This window comes from Capricornis sumatraensis, chromosome 9 (genome assembly GCF_032405125.1).
Source record: "Capricornis sumatraensis isolate serow.1 chromosome 9, serow.2, whole genome shotgun sequence".
NCBI lineage: Eukaryota > Metazoa > Chordata > Mammalia > Artiodactyla > Bovidae > Capricornis > Capricornis sumatraensis.
Window position 1 is genome coordinate 51,404,198 of NC_091077.1, and position 15,329 is coordinate 51,419,526.

At 44.0% G+C, this 15,329-nt stretch overlaps 2 protein-coding genes across 4 annotated transcripts; both read left to right on the forward strand.

Moving 5' to 3' along the window:
- The first annotated feature begins 65 nt into the window (after positions 1 to 65).
- LOC138086442 (histidine--tRNA ligase, mitochondrial) lies at positions 66 to 7,194 on the forward strand. Of its 3 annotated transcripts, XM_068981243.1 has the most exons (14): positions 66 to 329; positions 1,453 to 1,470; positions 1,726 to 1,800; positions 2,186 to 2,305; positions 2,427 to 2,522; positions 3,342 to 3,467; positions 3,569 to 3,676; positions 3,938 to 4,036; positions 4,326 to 4,419; positions 4,893 to 5,020; positions 5,113 to 5,355; positions 5,511 to 5,627; positions 5,850 to 5,996; positions 6,413 to 7,194. In XM_068981243.1, exons 1-14 carry the CDS (start codon positions 222 to 224, stop codon positions 6,470 to 6,472), a joined length of 1,539 nt encoding a protein of 512 aa, XP_068837344.1. In that variant the 5' UTR covers positions 66 to 221; the 3' UTR covers positions 6,473 to 7,194. The 3 variants fall into 3 exon arrangements, with proteins under 3 accessions (XP_068837344.1, XP_068837343.1, XP_068837345.1); XM_068981242.1 differs by lacking the exon at positions 1,453 to 1,470; XM_068981244.1 differs by lacking the exons at positions 1,453 to 1,470; positions 1,726 to 1,800.
- A 919-nt stretch (positions 7,195 to 8,113) lies between these two features.
- Positions 8,114 to 15,110, forward strand: ZMAT2 (zinc finger matrin-type 2). Its single transcript, XM_068980281.1, has 6 exons — positions 8,114 to 8,167; positions 8,501 to 8,594; positions 9,535 to 9,658; positions 10,858 to 10,931; positions 11,365 to 11,510; positions 12,484 to 15,110. Exons 1-6 carry the CDS (start codon positions 8,150 to 8,152, stop codon positions 12,625 to 12,627), a joined length of 600 nt encoding a protein of 199 aa, XP_068836382.1. The 5' UTR covers positions 8,114 to 8,149; the 3' UTR covers positions 12,628 to 15,110.
- The last annotated feature ends 219 nt before the right edge of the window (positions 15,111 to 15,329 follow it).

Sequence of the window (15,329 nt, forward strand, 5' to 3'; positions counted from 1 at the left end):
TAAAAAAATTACTTCCGGCTCCTACCGGAAGTGCGGAGGCCGGGCGGGAGCCGGAGAAGAGTGGGGCTAGCGTGCTAGGTTTGGGAAGTGTCGAAACACTTATCTCATCTTTGGTGCTCGGCTTCGCCTCCACAGTGTCCTGTAACCCTTCCTGGGGTCCTGTCTGCCTCATTCTTAGGTTCTTTGCCTCTTGTTCCGGAAATTCTGCTTCCTGCCGCGAGATGCCCCAGCTCCGACTCCTGCATAGGAGAGCCTGGACTGTGTTGCTTGGTCAGCTCCGGCGGCCGCCCGGTGCTGTGTGCATCAGGGCAGTCCGTTCTCACAGTCAGGTGAGCCAGACTGAGGTAGCTCTGGTCTGTCGGGGCAGGATCTCCAGGTCTGAAAGCATGGACTTTCAGCCTGTACTCCAGCCGTATTACAGTCGGTATTTAGTGAGTGCCCTCCATGTACCGACACAGAGCTAAGGCCTTTAGGATGCTTTATTATTTAATCATCAAAGCAATCTTGAGAGGTTGGGGTTATATTTCCATTTTATAGATGAGGAAGCGGAGGCTGCAAGGTTAAATGACTTGTGTGGCTGCGTAGTAAGGGAGCGTTTTAGTACAGGTCCACAATCCCGTATCTGAACCTTTTGGGGTCAAAAACATTAAAAAAATTTTTTAAGCAAAGAATGTGATCATTCCCACTAACGACCCTAAGTAGGATGAGTTCAGGTTAGAATTTACCTCAAAATGAATCTCCCTCATCCCAGTTTGTAGTTTTCAAAGATTATGGATTCTTAGGAGGGGCTGTGGGCTTCACTGCCCTGACTTGGAGGATAGAATCAGCCAAAGTAGGAACTACACCCTCTATATTTCTGGAAGGGTGTACAGTCTGCTGGTAATAAAATCACAGATTCTGTTTTACCTTGGGAAAGACACGGATGACTTCCTAGTACATGCTTTGTGTTATCATGACCAACAGGGTGCATATCTTTTGTTATTTGCAGTCACAGCATCCTACTAATCTTTTTTTTTTTTTTTTTTTAATCCATTCCTGTTTGTTCCACAGGCATTGTTCTCTGTTCTTGGAAGAAAAAGAATGGGCTGTTCTTGGGCTGGTTCTCTTCTGTCTTCAAGTTATTTTTTCCCTATCTCTAAGCCTAATGACCGTTGCTGTCTTATTAACAATTTTTATTTTTTGCTCTTTGAGTGGAAACTGAGAACTGGAGATCATACTAGTCCCTACTCCTAGATGGTCAGTGGTAGTAGTCTTGGGTTTCTTTGTGCCTTCATTGTTTTTGGGTGGTTAAACTTTTCCATATATTTGAAAACTCCAAATATGGTGGTTGTATTTGCAGGAAGCTTGTATGGTAAACACCTGATCTTCTATATATTGCATATACAGCTGGGTTTTTGGAAGTGCGCTGAGATTAGGATAGATAGCGTAGTGTTCAGAGTTCCTATTGCTCAGGGCCAAAAGTATTTGCAGGTTGGTGGTGCACAGGGCCACAGTCCACATACCACAGTTCTGGCCAGTATTTGGCTGCACTAAGTCTTAGTTGCAGCATGCAGAATCTTTTAGTTGTGGCATGGGAACTCTCAGTTGCAGCATGTGGGATCCAGAGGACCAGGGATCAAACCCAGCCCCCCTGCATTGGGAGTGTGGAGCCTTAGCTGCTGGACCACCAGGGAAGTTCCTCTGGCCAGTATGAGAGGAACTGTATCTCACATTTTTTTCTGCCAGGTTGCAGAGGCACTGTTTGCATCCCAACTGAAACCTCATCAAGAGAAGTCAAATTTTATTATCAAGACCCCAAAGGTAATACCCTGTACCCCACCCTGTCCATTAAAGTGCCTTAGAGTTCTGCCCTCTGCTTCCCTTCCCAACCACTTTTAATGTTTTTATTTGTTTTGGCCATACTCTGTGTCTTACAGTGCAGGATCTTAGTTTCCTGACCAGGGATTGAACCCATTTCCTAAACACAGAGTCCTACCCACTAGACCCTCAGGGAATTCCCTACTTTTAACATTTTTTTAAACTAATTTTTAAAAAGTCTTTACTATTCTGGAGGTACTGGGTAGGGCTCATAGTCATCTGATCGCAAAGTGATTTCAACTCCAGACCTTAGATTGTAGATATAGTTTAACTCTTTGTCTTAAATGGACTTGATTTTGTTTTTACTCTGGCTCCTTTTGATTTCTAGGGTACCAGAGATCTTAGTCCCCAGCAGATGGTGGTGAGGGAGAAAATTCTTAATGTGGTTGTTAGCTGCTTTAAACGTCATGGAGCAAAGGGGTTGGATACCCCGGCATTTGAACTAAAGGTAAGAGGAGAAAAAAGTACAGGAACCCCATTTCTTCACCTGCCTTATTTTCTAAAGGGCTTCTAGCCTATGTTCTGGAGTTTTCCTTTTAACCATGGCACTTTCTGTTTGACCTCTGTAGGAAATACTTACTGAGAAGTATGGAGAGGACTCTGGGCTCATCTATGATCTGAAGGATCAGGGCGGAGAGCTGTTGTCATTGCGCTATGACCTTACTGTATCCTGAGTTCTGGAGGCTTCCCTCTTTCAAACCCAGAGGGCGACTGTGGCTAACCGAGAAAGAGCGGCTCTGGGACCCTATAGTCTTATTGGCAGCAGTCTTTACTTCTAGTTTCTTCCAGAAGGCAATTCTGCCAGCACAGCCTGTCCTAGTGCCTTGTCATTTAAAGTTTATAGTGTGTTAGGTGACCTTCCCTGGTGATTCAGTGATAAGACTCATGCACGGGGTGCAGGTTCGATCCCTGGTTGGGGAACTGAGATTCCCCCATGCCATGCAGTGCAGCCAAAAAAAAAAAAAAGTATGTCAGCATCCCTGGGGGAAGCTTGCCGAAATATAAATTCTTGACCTCTAGCTGCTGATGTTCTTAATTCTGTAGCTGGAGTGGGAGTTAGCAATCTGCATTTTAAATAAGTACTTGGGAATTAGGATGTAGGTGGTCCTTGAGCATTTGAAGAAAAATTGACCTAGAAATTGTAGACAAATCCAGGTTCTGAAGCTTGACTCTTCCAAGACAGTCAAGAATTGATCTGAGTGGGAGGGAATGCCCAGACTTGAAGTTCTTGGGTCATTTCTATCTCTGTTTCCACTGCTTTTTGCAGAACTTAAGTCTTGCTAGCTGAAATTCCTTCGTCTGACACTATTTAACATATATTGATTGCTAAGCCATGGGTATAGTGAGAAAGGAGACAAAGAAGGCCCTTGTTCTAATTCTGGTGGGTGAGATCTGATTGATAGAGCCCCAGTCCTCCCTAATGTCCTTCCACTGGGCCTAAACTTTGGATGCAGTATCGTTCTTCCTTAACCTATTTATGTGAGGTCCCTTTTGCTCGTTATCTGGCCATGAATAAAGTGAAGAAGATGAAACGCTATCATGTTGGAAAAGTGTGGCGGCGGGAGAGCCCAACCATAGTCCAAGGCCGCTACCGGGAGTTCTACCAGTGTGTAAGAGACCTGATGGAGGCAGCATGGTTTGATAGTTCTGGGGACCACAACCGGGGAACTGGCTGCTCAGTAATTTTTTTCCCATCTTTTTTTTGCTGCAGGATTTTGACATTGCTGGTCAATTTGACCCTATGATCCCTGATGCAGAATGTTTGAAGATCATGTGTGAAATCCTTAGCGAATTGCACTTGGGGGATTTTCTCATTAAGGTGAGGCCAGAGCTGAGGATTGAGAGGCGAACTCTGTATTTGGCCTAATGCTGTCTCAACTGTCTCAAGACATAGGTGACACCAGCCATTGAGCCTATAGCTCTAGGATTTTCTTTGTACAGGTGTTGCATTTAATATCTATATCTGTATAATCATTCTGTGAAACTTCTGTTCCTTTTGAGTCAGGAGAGTTGAGACTGCCATTGTTTTGATGGAGAGGTCATTGACAAGGCATTTGGGTTGCTTCCATTGAGTTCACAGGTCAATGACCGGCGGATTTTGGATGGGATATTTGCTGTCTGTGGTGTTCCTGAAAGCAAGTTCCATGCCATTTGCTCTTCGGTAGACAAACTAGACAAGGTAACGAAGAAGACATGCTTCAGTAGACCCTGTCTTCAAACCTATACCCTTAGAGGAGATTGTGGCCAGAAGTGAGTTATTTCTGGGAGGAATGTAAGGAGACATTTGAAACAAGACCTGAATTTTGCTGTGCAGTGGAGATTATGGCTAGATTTCCTAAGATGCCTCTAACTGTGCTGAGTATAGTGTTAGCTACTTGTGACATACATAATGAATGAAACAAGATGTCCTTTTCCATTTAGAGAAAGAGGGATCTTGGGGCTAGCCTAATATTTGGATGTTTGTGCAGATATCTTGGAAAGATGTGAGACATGAGATGGTGGTAAAGAAAGGCCTGGCTCCTGAAGTTGCTGATCGAATTGGGGATTATGTCCAATGTCATGGTAAGAACCAGTGTTTTTTATTTTAGAGGTACGTGATAGAACCAGAGTAAGGGTGATCCGTGTATAACTTCTGCCTCTGAAACAGCTCCTTTCCACAAATGTGCTCAGTTCCAGAGCCTGGTTTGAATTTAATAACCTTTTTACTTACTGTCCTGGAGAAGGAAATGGCAACCCACTCCAGTATTCTTGCCTAGAGAATCCCATGGACAGAGGAGCTTGGTGGGCTACAGTCCACGGGTTGCAAAGAGTCGGACACGACTGAGTGACTTCACTTTACTTACTGTAACTAGTTATGTCTTCAGATGTCAAAAATGGAGGTAGATGAGGGAAATCTGGTCGGATGTGATCAAGATCTTTTTTTTTTTTTTTTTTTTAAATGAGGAGGACTTGTTGGAGCACATTAGGGTTAAATTTGAATGAAACACATCTGGGTGTATAGCACAGACCTTATTTCTCCCCACATGTTTCCCCAGGTGGGATATCCTTGGTGGAGCAAATGTTCCAGGATCCCAGACTATCCCAGAACAAGCAGGCCCTAGAGGGGTTGGGAGACCTGAAGCTGCTGTTTGAATACTTGACTGTATTTGGAGTTGCTGAGAAGGTTAGCTGAGTAGGGAGTTGACCTCTTGCTGTGTCTAGGGCTCTCAGGGTCCTGAGTCTTTTGTGACATTGACTATAACTTTGTCTCTGCAGGTCTCCTTTGACCTGAGCTTGGCTCGAGGCCTGGACTACTATACAGGAGTGATCTATGAAGCAGTGCTGCTACAGACCCCAGTGCATGCTGAGGAGGAGCCACTGAATGTGGGCAGCGTGGCTGCTGGTGGTCGCTATGATGGGCTGGTGGGCATGTTTGACCCCAGAGGCCACAAGGTGCCATGTGTGGGGCTCAGCATTGGGGTAGAGCGAATCTTCTCCATTGTGGAGCAGAAGATGAAGGTAGGTCCTTGGTAGGGTTAGAGTGGGGCTGCATACCTTAAAAACTCGTTTTTGGAGGTGCAGTTAGACTGTTTTTTGATGATTGTTTTTGTTTTTTTGAAATATTGGTGCAAAAGAAGTTTTTATTAGTTTACTTTCTCTCTCTCTTTTACTAGACTTTTGGTGAGAAGATACGGACCACAGAGACCCAAGTGTTTGTGGCCACACCACAGAAGAACTTTCTTCAAGAACGGTTGAAGCTGATTGCAGAGCTTTGGGATGCTGGGATCAAGGTATAAAGGAGCTAAAATCCGCACCATCTAGGTAGAATTCGTGCACCAGGCCCGCTTCTAGCTTATACCTAGGGTGGAACTCAAGACCTTTCTAGTCTTCACTGGAGTATCTTCTTAGGGTACAAGTAGGCTAGCTACTTACTTTTTAGATATGTTTGCTCCTGGGATTTCAGTGGTATACTTAACTTCTAAATTCCCTATTCTTAACTTCACCCTTTTCAGGCAGAGCTGATGTATAAGAACAACCCTAAACTACTACCCCAACTGCACTACTGTGAGAACATGGGAATTCCACTGGTGGTCATCATTGGTGAGCAAGAACTGAAGGAAGGGGTCATCAAGCTCCGTTCAGTGCCCAGCAGGGAGGAGGTGAGTCAGGCCAGCCAGAAATAGAAGGGACCAAGTGTTTCTACCTTTCTTAGATTCTTTGAGAAATATGTATATTTTAGCTGTGGAAGTATCTCCAGGGTTAATAGTGATAGAGGTGAATGAGGCGCCATCCTGGGAAACCATTATAGCTGATGATTGGCTGGATGGGCAGAAGGACAAGTGAAATCTCCATGGGTATTTCAAGATTAATCAACAAACAGACATAGATTAGGTGTTTGAATCACTTTAGTCTTGAGGGGGAACATTCTCCAGGTCAGGTTGAAGCACATATTCCTCCCTACTGGTTGCCCAAGTAGTGGGAGCAGTTGGAGAGTTAAATGAATCCAGAAGAATAGAGGCTAAGAAATCTAGTATCACTCTCTAGTTTGTCATGTGAGGGTTCTCTTATGTTTCAGGTGGCCATTAAACGGGAAAATCTAGTGGCTGAAGTTCAGAAACGACTGTCTGAGTCTTGATCATTACCTGAATGCCATCTGCTGATCTTTGTAGAAAAGGTTTCACCTAGGACTGACTTCCTAATGGACTTCACACCTGGTGGCCAGAATGGATGACAAGTGTGTCTGGATCCTTCATCCTTTCTGCATACAGAACTGTAGAACGCTCTGAGGACTCCTAGGCTAGTGTGAGCAGCTATGCCTGGGCACAGATGGCTGGTATGTGAAAGAGATACGCTCTAACTGCCAAGGCAGATGGCAGATTTGAAATGCCATTGAACGCTACCAACAATGTGCTGAGATGGTTGCTGTCAGCAAGTTTCTTGGAAAGTCACCTCAGATTGAGAGGATTCTGAACCATTGAGATCAAAAGTCAAATATTTAGCCTTCCACTATGGCTTCTGGAAAGTTTGTCCAAAACCTAGTCATGGGCTGTCCAGGGAGTTTTGGGGAGACAGCAAGGACGGGAAATGACTTCTTTCTGTTTTGTTTGAGAACAGAGATGCTATCCTAAGGGCATTGCACTGCCCGTATTGATGTGACATCTCTCTAGCCCATCCACTGTTAATAATAACAGGGTGAGCCTGTTTGTTTAATAATCTTGAATGTTGAACTTAATAGGTGACCTGACAAGATGGAGATATGTTTTGGGGGCCCATTACCTGTGCCGGAATCACTTCTCTGACTTCCATGTCCTGCCATGGAGGTAGCTGTTCTTGAAGTGGTTGTATAATATATTAAATAAAATTTTAATGGAGTAGTTTGAGTAATTGTTATCAAGGGGTTGGTTTGCGTAGGCCATGGAAAACCCTTGAGTGTACACGGGAGGATTCTGTGAACTAGGAGTAATCTCCCTGGGGTGATGTTTCTGTATTGAGTGAAGGAAGTGGCCACAGTTCCCTCTTCCCCCAACTTAGAGATAAAGTCACACCACTGAATCAGTGTATAGTGAGACATCTGCTAGAGTTCTTCACGGGAGTTTTGCTGATACCCACCTTCCCAAGTCCGATCATGTTGTTTAAACTGTGCCCTATGGAGTTGGTGATGGAGAGGGAAGCCTGGCGTGCTGCGATTCATGGGGTCGCAAAGAGTCGGACACGACTGAGCGACTGAACTGAACTGAAACTGATGGATTGAATGACCCTAATGTACTCAGCTGGAGGAAAAATGAGTGAACCAAAGGGTGGTAGCATTGCTTCAAGATAAAGAGACAAACTGCAAAAAGCGATTTGTATTTGTGTGTTGGGAAGGCTGCAATCTTTTCAGTTAAGTGCTCTGAGCCCGTATTTTTAGTGCTTGCGGTGAATCACTAAAGTGAAGCATTTGAGACCGTATAACAGCGCTTCATCCTAAAATGTTTGGAAACTCCTGAAATGCACGCAAGTTTATTAGACTAGATCAGAGAGCACTGATCTGAATCTTATTTTCCTCTTGTTAAGATGAGTTGAATCTGCCTGTTTTGAAAGCCAGGACGAAAACGTTTGCAGGCGCCCTTACTTCCGTGTTGCTTCATACTTCCCTTACGCATGCGCCATTTCCTTGGCGCGGAGGCGGGGCTGACAATCGTGTTTTCGAAGCCCTCCCGTTCTTCGCTCGTTGAGAACACGAGACTCTAAGCTGATTGGAGGCAAGCTTGCTTTACGGCTCAAGGCCGCTTTTTACGGCATTTTCCGGCTTCCCATTCACTTCGCAGTGAAGATGGCGTCAGGCAGTGGGGTAGGTGTTGTGTGTGAGGAGGCTTGGAGTCGCGGGTAGAGGGTGGCTTCTCGGCGTTGAATATTCCACACCCAGCTGGCTTCCCGACGCCTCTTCGCAACATAATGGCTCCAGTTCAAGAGCTCCCCAGTGAGGCTCTCGCGCAGGGTCTGTGGAACCGGGGAGGGCTCGGGTTGGGGTCCTGAGGTAACCTTAGCCTCCTGGTGGTGTCCGGAGAGGCTTCACTCTCTTCAGGTCCTGGGCCACCTTGGCAGTGTGGATGCGGTTTCTTCAGTTTTTCCAGGAGTTGGACACGATTAGCGGCGAATCTTAAGCGCATTTTTCTTCCCCCAGACAAAAAACTTGGACTTTCGCCGAAAGTGGGACAAAGATGAATATGAGAAGCTCGCCGAGAAGAGGCTCACGGAAGAGAGAGAAAAGAAGGATGGTGGGTACTTGCTCCATTAAGTGCTAACTGTGTTGTAGAGGCGATGTAGTGGTTGGAGAGTGAGTGGGTGGGGAGTTGAAATGCGCTGTCCTCCATACTTCTGTAATATCTGGCAGAGTATTGCCTCCCTAGTTTTCGATTTCTTCAGGTATAAGGTGAAAGCGAGATGGATTGAAGTGCTTTTGAGGTGCTTTCCAGCTCTGTGATTTTCGGCTTCCTTGCTCTGCCTTTGCTTGGCTCATTTAGTACTTTCCTCCGGTACAGAGAAGAGAGTGGAATCCTTAGTAGCGACAGGAGGAGGAGTATTTCGCTGCTGTGTGTTAACTACTATTGAAGAGCCTCTTTTTCTCTCAGCAGGAAACATGGTATTATTTAACCTAGCGTCTAGGTCTGTTCTCTGTGCGATAGACAGTGTCAGGGAGTTGGTGCTCCTCTTCTAGAGATTCCACTATGTAGAAAGAAATATCTTCCTTTCTCGTCTGTTTTCAAACCGTACATTCTTCTGCCTTCTTCCACACCAGGTTACACACTCTAAACCTTTTAGTTTTTATGTAACTTGTATAATAGTGCTTGGCATGCAACAGATTATTTCCTAAATATTGGTCTCCCTTTTAAGAGTAGTCTTGCTGTTCTTTTAAAAGGTTGCTTTTTGTGCAGATTCACAACTCTTGCCTTCAGTTAATTATTGCATTTAAAAAATTGCTTTTAGATTCTTTGGCTTTAAAGTGGAGATAAGATGTAGAGAGTTAAGAATTGCTTGTCATTTTTTTGTGTTGAGCTTCTCCTTAGCTGCTGCTACAAGTGACTGTTGTGTCCTTTGCTTCATGTTTCACAAAAGAAATGAAAGTAGACCTCTGGATTTTGGACTTTATGCATTTCTTTTCTTTTCTGGTTAAGGAACTCTAATAATGAAGGGACTTCCTTCCCCATTATATTTCAGGAAAACCAGTGCAGCCAGTTAAGCGAGAGCTTCTCCGGCATAGGGACTACAAGGTGGACCTGGAATCCAAACTCGGAAAGACAATTGTCATTACCAAGACTACCCCACAGTCTGAGATGGGAGGGTGAGTGGCTTTTCATCTTTCTCTGCAGCCAGGAAATGTTACGCTCAGTACCTGCCCCCAGAATAACAACCTTGTTTCCTGTAATTCCATCCATTTCCTTCCAGGGTCTCTAGTTAACATGTCTGTAAGAGGGGGTTACTCTGTAGGCTTCTTCATATTAGCACTGTATCTACTTCTTAATATTTTAAAAGGGATTATTTGTTCTCCTTCCAAAGGAAGAAATGAAGGAAAGGACTACTGAGGAGATTTCTAGGGGAGAAATTAGGTGCAACTAAAATGGAGCTCAGAAACTGTTGACCATGAATAAAGGGAGTTGAGGTTCAAGACTGGCTACAGAAGTTGTAGTTATGTATTTTCTGGTTGTGCACCTTCTTCTACACCCTTACCTTTAGGAAGAAAGGTCTCACAAGAACTCTTCATCTTTTTGCCTAACACTACTACTCTGTCTAGGTGTGTTTTCCAGCAGGAGCATAACACAGATAACAATAAGTGACACTTCTCTGAGCTGCTTCTCTGAGTAAACTCACTGTTAACTTTCCTCTTTGTGTTAGTTATCTATTGCTATTTGTGTTAATACATTAACCCAGTATTTAGCAGCATAAAACAAAGAATAGCTCACAATATCTCACGTGGGTAAGTAATATGGAAAAGGCTTATCTAAATAGTTCTGGCTCAGGGTCTCTCACAAAGCTGACATCAGGGTGTCTGCTGGGTCTGCATTCATCTGAGGTGTAAGTGGGGCTGGAGGATCTTTGTCCAAACTGTGTCATGTGACTGTGATTTGGAGGCCTCAGTTCTATGCTCTATGGGCCACTCCGTAGTGCTGCTCACAACAAAGCAAGTGGCTTCCCCAGAGTAGGTGACCTACATGAACAGACTAAGCAGAATGCATGTTTTTTTAAAAAAACCCAATCTTGGAAGTGACATAGCATCACTTTTGATATAACTTATTGATCACATGGACTAACCCTGGTACAAATTGGGAAGGGCCTATATAGGGTAGGAATATAGGTGGCATCATTGTGGGGGCCATCTTGGAGGCTGGAAGCCACACTCTTCCAAGAGCAAAGGCTTTGTGGAAATGAGAAGTGTCTCCTCTAAAAAGAATTTTTACCTAAATACTATCAGTTTCTTGGCTGAAAACGATAAAATCTTTATAAGCAAATTTGAAGCTAGTGTTGTTTCTTTTTGTTTTCTAGATACTACTGCAATGTCTGTGACTGTGTGGTGAAAGACTCCATTAACTTCTTGGATCACATTAATGGAAAGAAACGTAAGGCTTGGAGGTAGATTGTGATTGAGGCTGAGATTGAATTTTGGTGATGGGGTAAGGGAGAGGGTAGTTTCTGTTGAGCCTCTTTTTTACGTCTAGGGCATTCTCTAGTTCCTTCAGCATAGGCCATTCTTTACCTTTATTTAATGTTCCTGGAGTCCATGAGGTGAAAGTATGTTCGAGGCTCTCGACAAGTCCAAAACATGGTTTTCTCCTGGGCCTAACTATTGGTGTGCATTTGCTCAGTAAGAGTAGTTGAAAGCTGCTTTATCTTGTTATTGGGGGCTGCTGCCAAGAAGTTTTTTTTAGTCCCAATATTTTTTACTGCATGTTTTATGAGTTTTTGGTTTTGTTTTTAATGTCAGGAAAAGACTTTTTGAGGGACTTAGGAAGTTTTAAGAACCTTACCTTTTTTTCTGTTGACCCTACCCAGATCAGCGAAACCTGGGTATGTCTATGCGTGTGGAACGTTCCACCTTGGATCAAGTGAAGAAACGTTTTGAAGTAAACAAGAAGAAGATGGAAGAGAAGCAGAAGGATTATGATTTTGAGGAACGGATGAAAGAACTCAGAGAAGAGGTAGGCTCTACTATCCTTCTCTCCCTTCACCTTCAGCTTTAAATTTTATGTTATGAATCATGAGTAGGCTCTTTTCCTCATTCCACTCCCACTCCCAGAGGAGAATTGTGTCTCCTGAACTCCTATACAGTAAGGGAAACATTTATTGCCCTTGTTTGGGACTCTCATAATCTAAAGGAAATGGCTCTAAACCTGTCCTTTTTTTCTAAACTTTCTGGGCCATACTTTTTTTTTTCTTTTTACTACCTGAGTTATTAATTAAGTGCACCTAGTCTCCATTCGGAGAAGGCAGTGGCAACCCACTCCAGTATTCTTGCCTGGAAAATCCCATGGGTGGAGGAGCCTGATAGGCTGCAGTCCATGGGATCGCTAAGAGTCGGACACGACTGAGCGACTTCACTTTCACTTTTCACTTTCATGCATTGGAGAAGGAAATGGCAACCCACTCCAGTGTTCTTGCCTGGAGAATCCCAGGGACAGAGGAGCCTGGTGGGCTGCCGTCAATGGGGTCGCACAGAGTCGGACACGACTGAAGTGACTTAGCAGCAGCAGTCTCCATTAGGCCTGTGGAACCAGGCTAACTGGGTCAGAATTATCCTCCACTTACGGGCTATGAATCTTGGACAAGCTATATAACCTCTCTGTACCTCTGTTTCCTCATATTAGAGATCTTAGTATGTAATATACATGAAGCACTTAGACCATCTCCTGGCTTATACTGTATGCCCTGTGGCTTTTCTCTTATCACCTTGTTGTGAGCTAGAGATGAACTGGGATGTAGGATTAAGAAATGCTTTCCACAGGCTGAAACTTCTCTTTCCTGTCCCTTAGAATCTTTACTGTGGCTTTTCCTCTGCTCTTGAAATTTTACTTGTCTATATTTTTCTTCTAAAGATGGGAAGGACACTCACCTTTCTGTTTCAGCAAGATTTGCTCAGGAGTCTGAACTGATTCTGAGTGATTTCCCCTCTAGGAGGAAAAGGCCAAAGCCTACAAGAAAGAGAAGCAGAAGGAGAAGAAAAGGAGGGCGGAAGAGGACTTGACATTTGAGGAGGATGATGAAATGGCAGCTGTGATGGGCTTTTCTGGCTTTGGTTCCACCAAGAAGAGTTACTGAGGCTTTCTATGCTTGGCTTTTTGCTGGGCCTAACTGTGTGTGTGTGGGCGTCATTTTGGGGGAAGTACTGGGGAAAGTTGGTAAGAGTGGCAATGGGGAGGGCTAGAGGGTGGGTGTTTCTGGTTTTCCTCTGCCTTGGGAGAGAGCACAGAATGCAAAGGAACATGCTGTGGCATATTCCGTCAGCCTCAGTACATCACTGGAGACACAGGACCTCTGACCATCTGATTTCCCAATAAAGAAAAATCCCTCTTCTGAGGCTGCTTTCCCGAAACTCCCTTGAATCTTTCCCTCTTCATCTGTCCATCTCTTATCTGAGCATCCTACATTTATCCTGTGTTCTGCCTTTGTTTTAATTTTGACTCAGCCTACAGCAGAAGGGTTCTCTGGGTCCCCAGTTTCCAGTTGACAGTATATCCTTGACTCCCCCTTCCCGCCCTCCAACCTCTCTCCATCTCCCTTGCGGTTCTCTGGCCACCTGTGCATGCATGTGTACTTCTGCCTGGATCTGTGGTATGTGTGGGTGCGTGTGCATGAATCTGTCACATAGAGGGAGCCTGAGCTAGAGCCTCAAGAGCATCGCTGCCTTGGGGCCTGGTGTTCTCAGCTTCTTCAGAGCATGTAACAGGAAATTAAATGGGATGAGTGGTGTGGTTTTTGTTTGGTGAGTTTTTAAACTTTTGTTCTTCATATGTAAAATCTGTTCAGCTTTTCCTATTTGTTTCATTTTATTGAAGATTACCCTGTTTTTGTCTTCCTTGTAAGCAGGCTCTTGGAAGAACCTGTTTGATGCAAAAAAGAAAAAGGAAAAAACCTCATATGGGAGCCCTTGGGTCTCAGAGGCTGTTCAACATGTATAATAAATGACATTGACTGGGCCTATTTCACATTTGGTGGGAACATTCTATATTCTTCCCTGTGTATTGTTTTTTTTTCTTCCCCACACTTTTTCTTCTCCCTGTATTTGAGCCCTGTCACTTTTTTTCTAGATTTCCTTCAAGACGAGTTATAATTCCCTCTGATGGGATCTGTGCCTGGAGGAGTCTAAAAAAACTTATCCTATTTTTTAGCCTCCTTTGATCTGCTGGTTTTGAAACAGCAGAGCTCAGGGTTGAAAACTTAGTGTTTTCTTAACTATCTGCAGTTAGGCTAGGCACAGGGTTCTCAGTTTTGCACTGTTGACATTTTGGCCTGGATAATTCTTTGTTGTGGGGGCACCCTTGTGTATTGTAGGATATTTAGAGTATCTTTAGCATCTACTCACTAGTTGCCAATAGCACCTTCTCCAAGTTGTGACAGTTAAAGATGTCTGTGTCCCCTGGAGGTTGGGATGGAGGGACAGAGTTCCTTCCCCTAGCCCCACTGAGAACCATTAAGAAGCTGCCTTGCCTAGTTTGGTCTAACTTGAGAATTAGATGGCACAGACTGGTTAAAGTAAAAACAACTTTGGTATTCTCTGGATCAGATACTATGCCAGGTCCCAGGGATGCAGAGCGGGGGCAGGGGGAAATCAGTTCCTTAAAGTAAAAAAACACAAATGGTAATTACACGAGTTTTAAGCAAGTGAATTCTATAGCAACGTTAGTTGGTTCTGTACCTTGAAAAGTGGGCTCTATTTTGGTTAACAAGGCTGCTACCATATGGGTTGTTGACATTTTCTGCCTCATCTAGCTCTTCTGACACCTTTATGTAGCATCTGAACCGCTTGTGGGTCCCTCAGAGTACTATATACTCTTCCCTTTGGACTTATGTGCAAAATTTCCTTACTGTCAAGACATATCTTTTTCCTAATTTCATTTCTGATGCTGAATCTTGCCACTGGAAACACAGAGCATCATTACTGGTTCAAAATTTCTCCTACAGTATTTGTTGTAGGCATATTAGTTGGTGCTTTCCTTGGCAGGATTCTATGTTCTACAGGTCCTCTGGTAAGAATCTGCCTTTGTCCCCTGGGTCCTTTTGTTCCCCCTTTCAAGACAGACTGGAGAATTTGTCAACGTGCTGAGTTCCTTCAGTGCTTCAGTATTCTTCAGGCAGCTAATTAGCTTGACTTCAAGTGATTTCCCTCCCATTTTGATACTGGTGGAATCTGACTTCTGGTTACCTCTACTGAAAAGCAATTTTGAAGTCCATTTTCTCTACGTTCCCTTGGGACTGGCAAATGGTTTGAGTTTCCAAGGGATCTGTCTAGCTCATGGGTGTTAAGAGGGATTCAAGCTGGTGAATTAAAAGTGGGGGAGGAAGGAGATGGGATGGAAATTTAGGAGTCTAGAGCAATCCTAGAAGAATTTCTCAGAAGAGAAACTTTCTTGATGTTTGTGGTCTTTCTAAAAATCCAAGGAAATTTTGCATTCTGATTGAAGAGTTTGTCTGTCACTGGCCGACGTGAGTTCATTCATTCAGTGAGTTCTGAGATGCTGAACTTGTTCTAGGTCCTGGTAGTATCTTCTGGGACAAGGTATCAAGGCCCCAGCTATCATGGAATGTACATTCTTCTGGTGGAATTGCCAATTAAAGTATTTAGGGAACGAAAGATCTGTATGGCTTCTGATGATTCTTTGGCTTCTGGCACCCCCAGGGCCTCTCAAATCTCTCCCATAACTTCCAAAAATTTAAATATGAAGAGTCTTTAATCCAGCAATTCTACTTGTATAAGTATCTGTCCTAAAAACAGACTTGCTTATGTATATATACACATACAA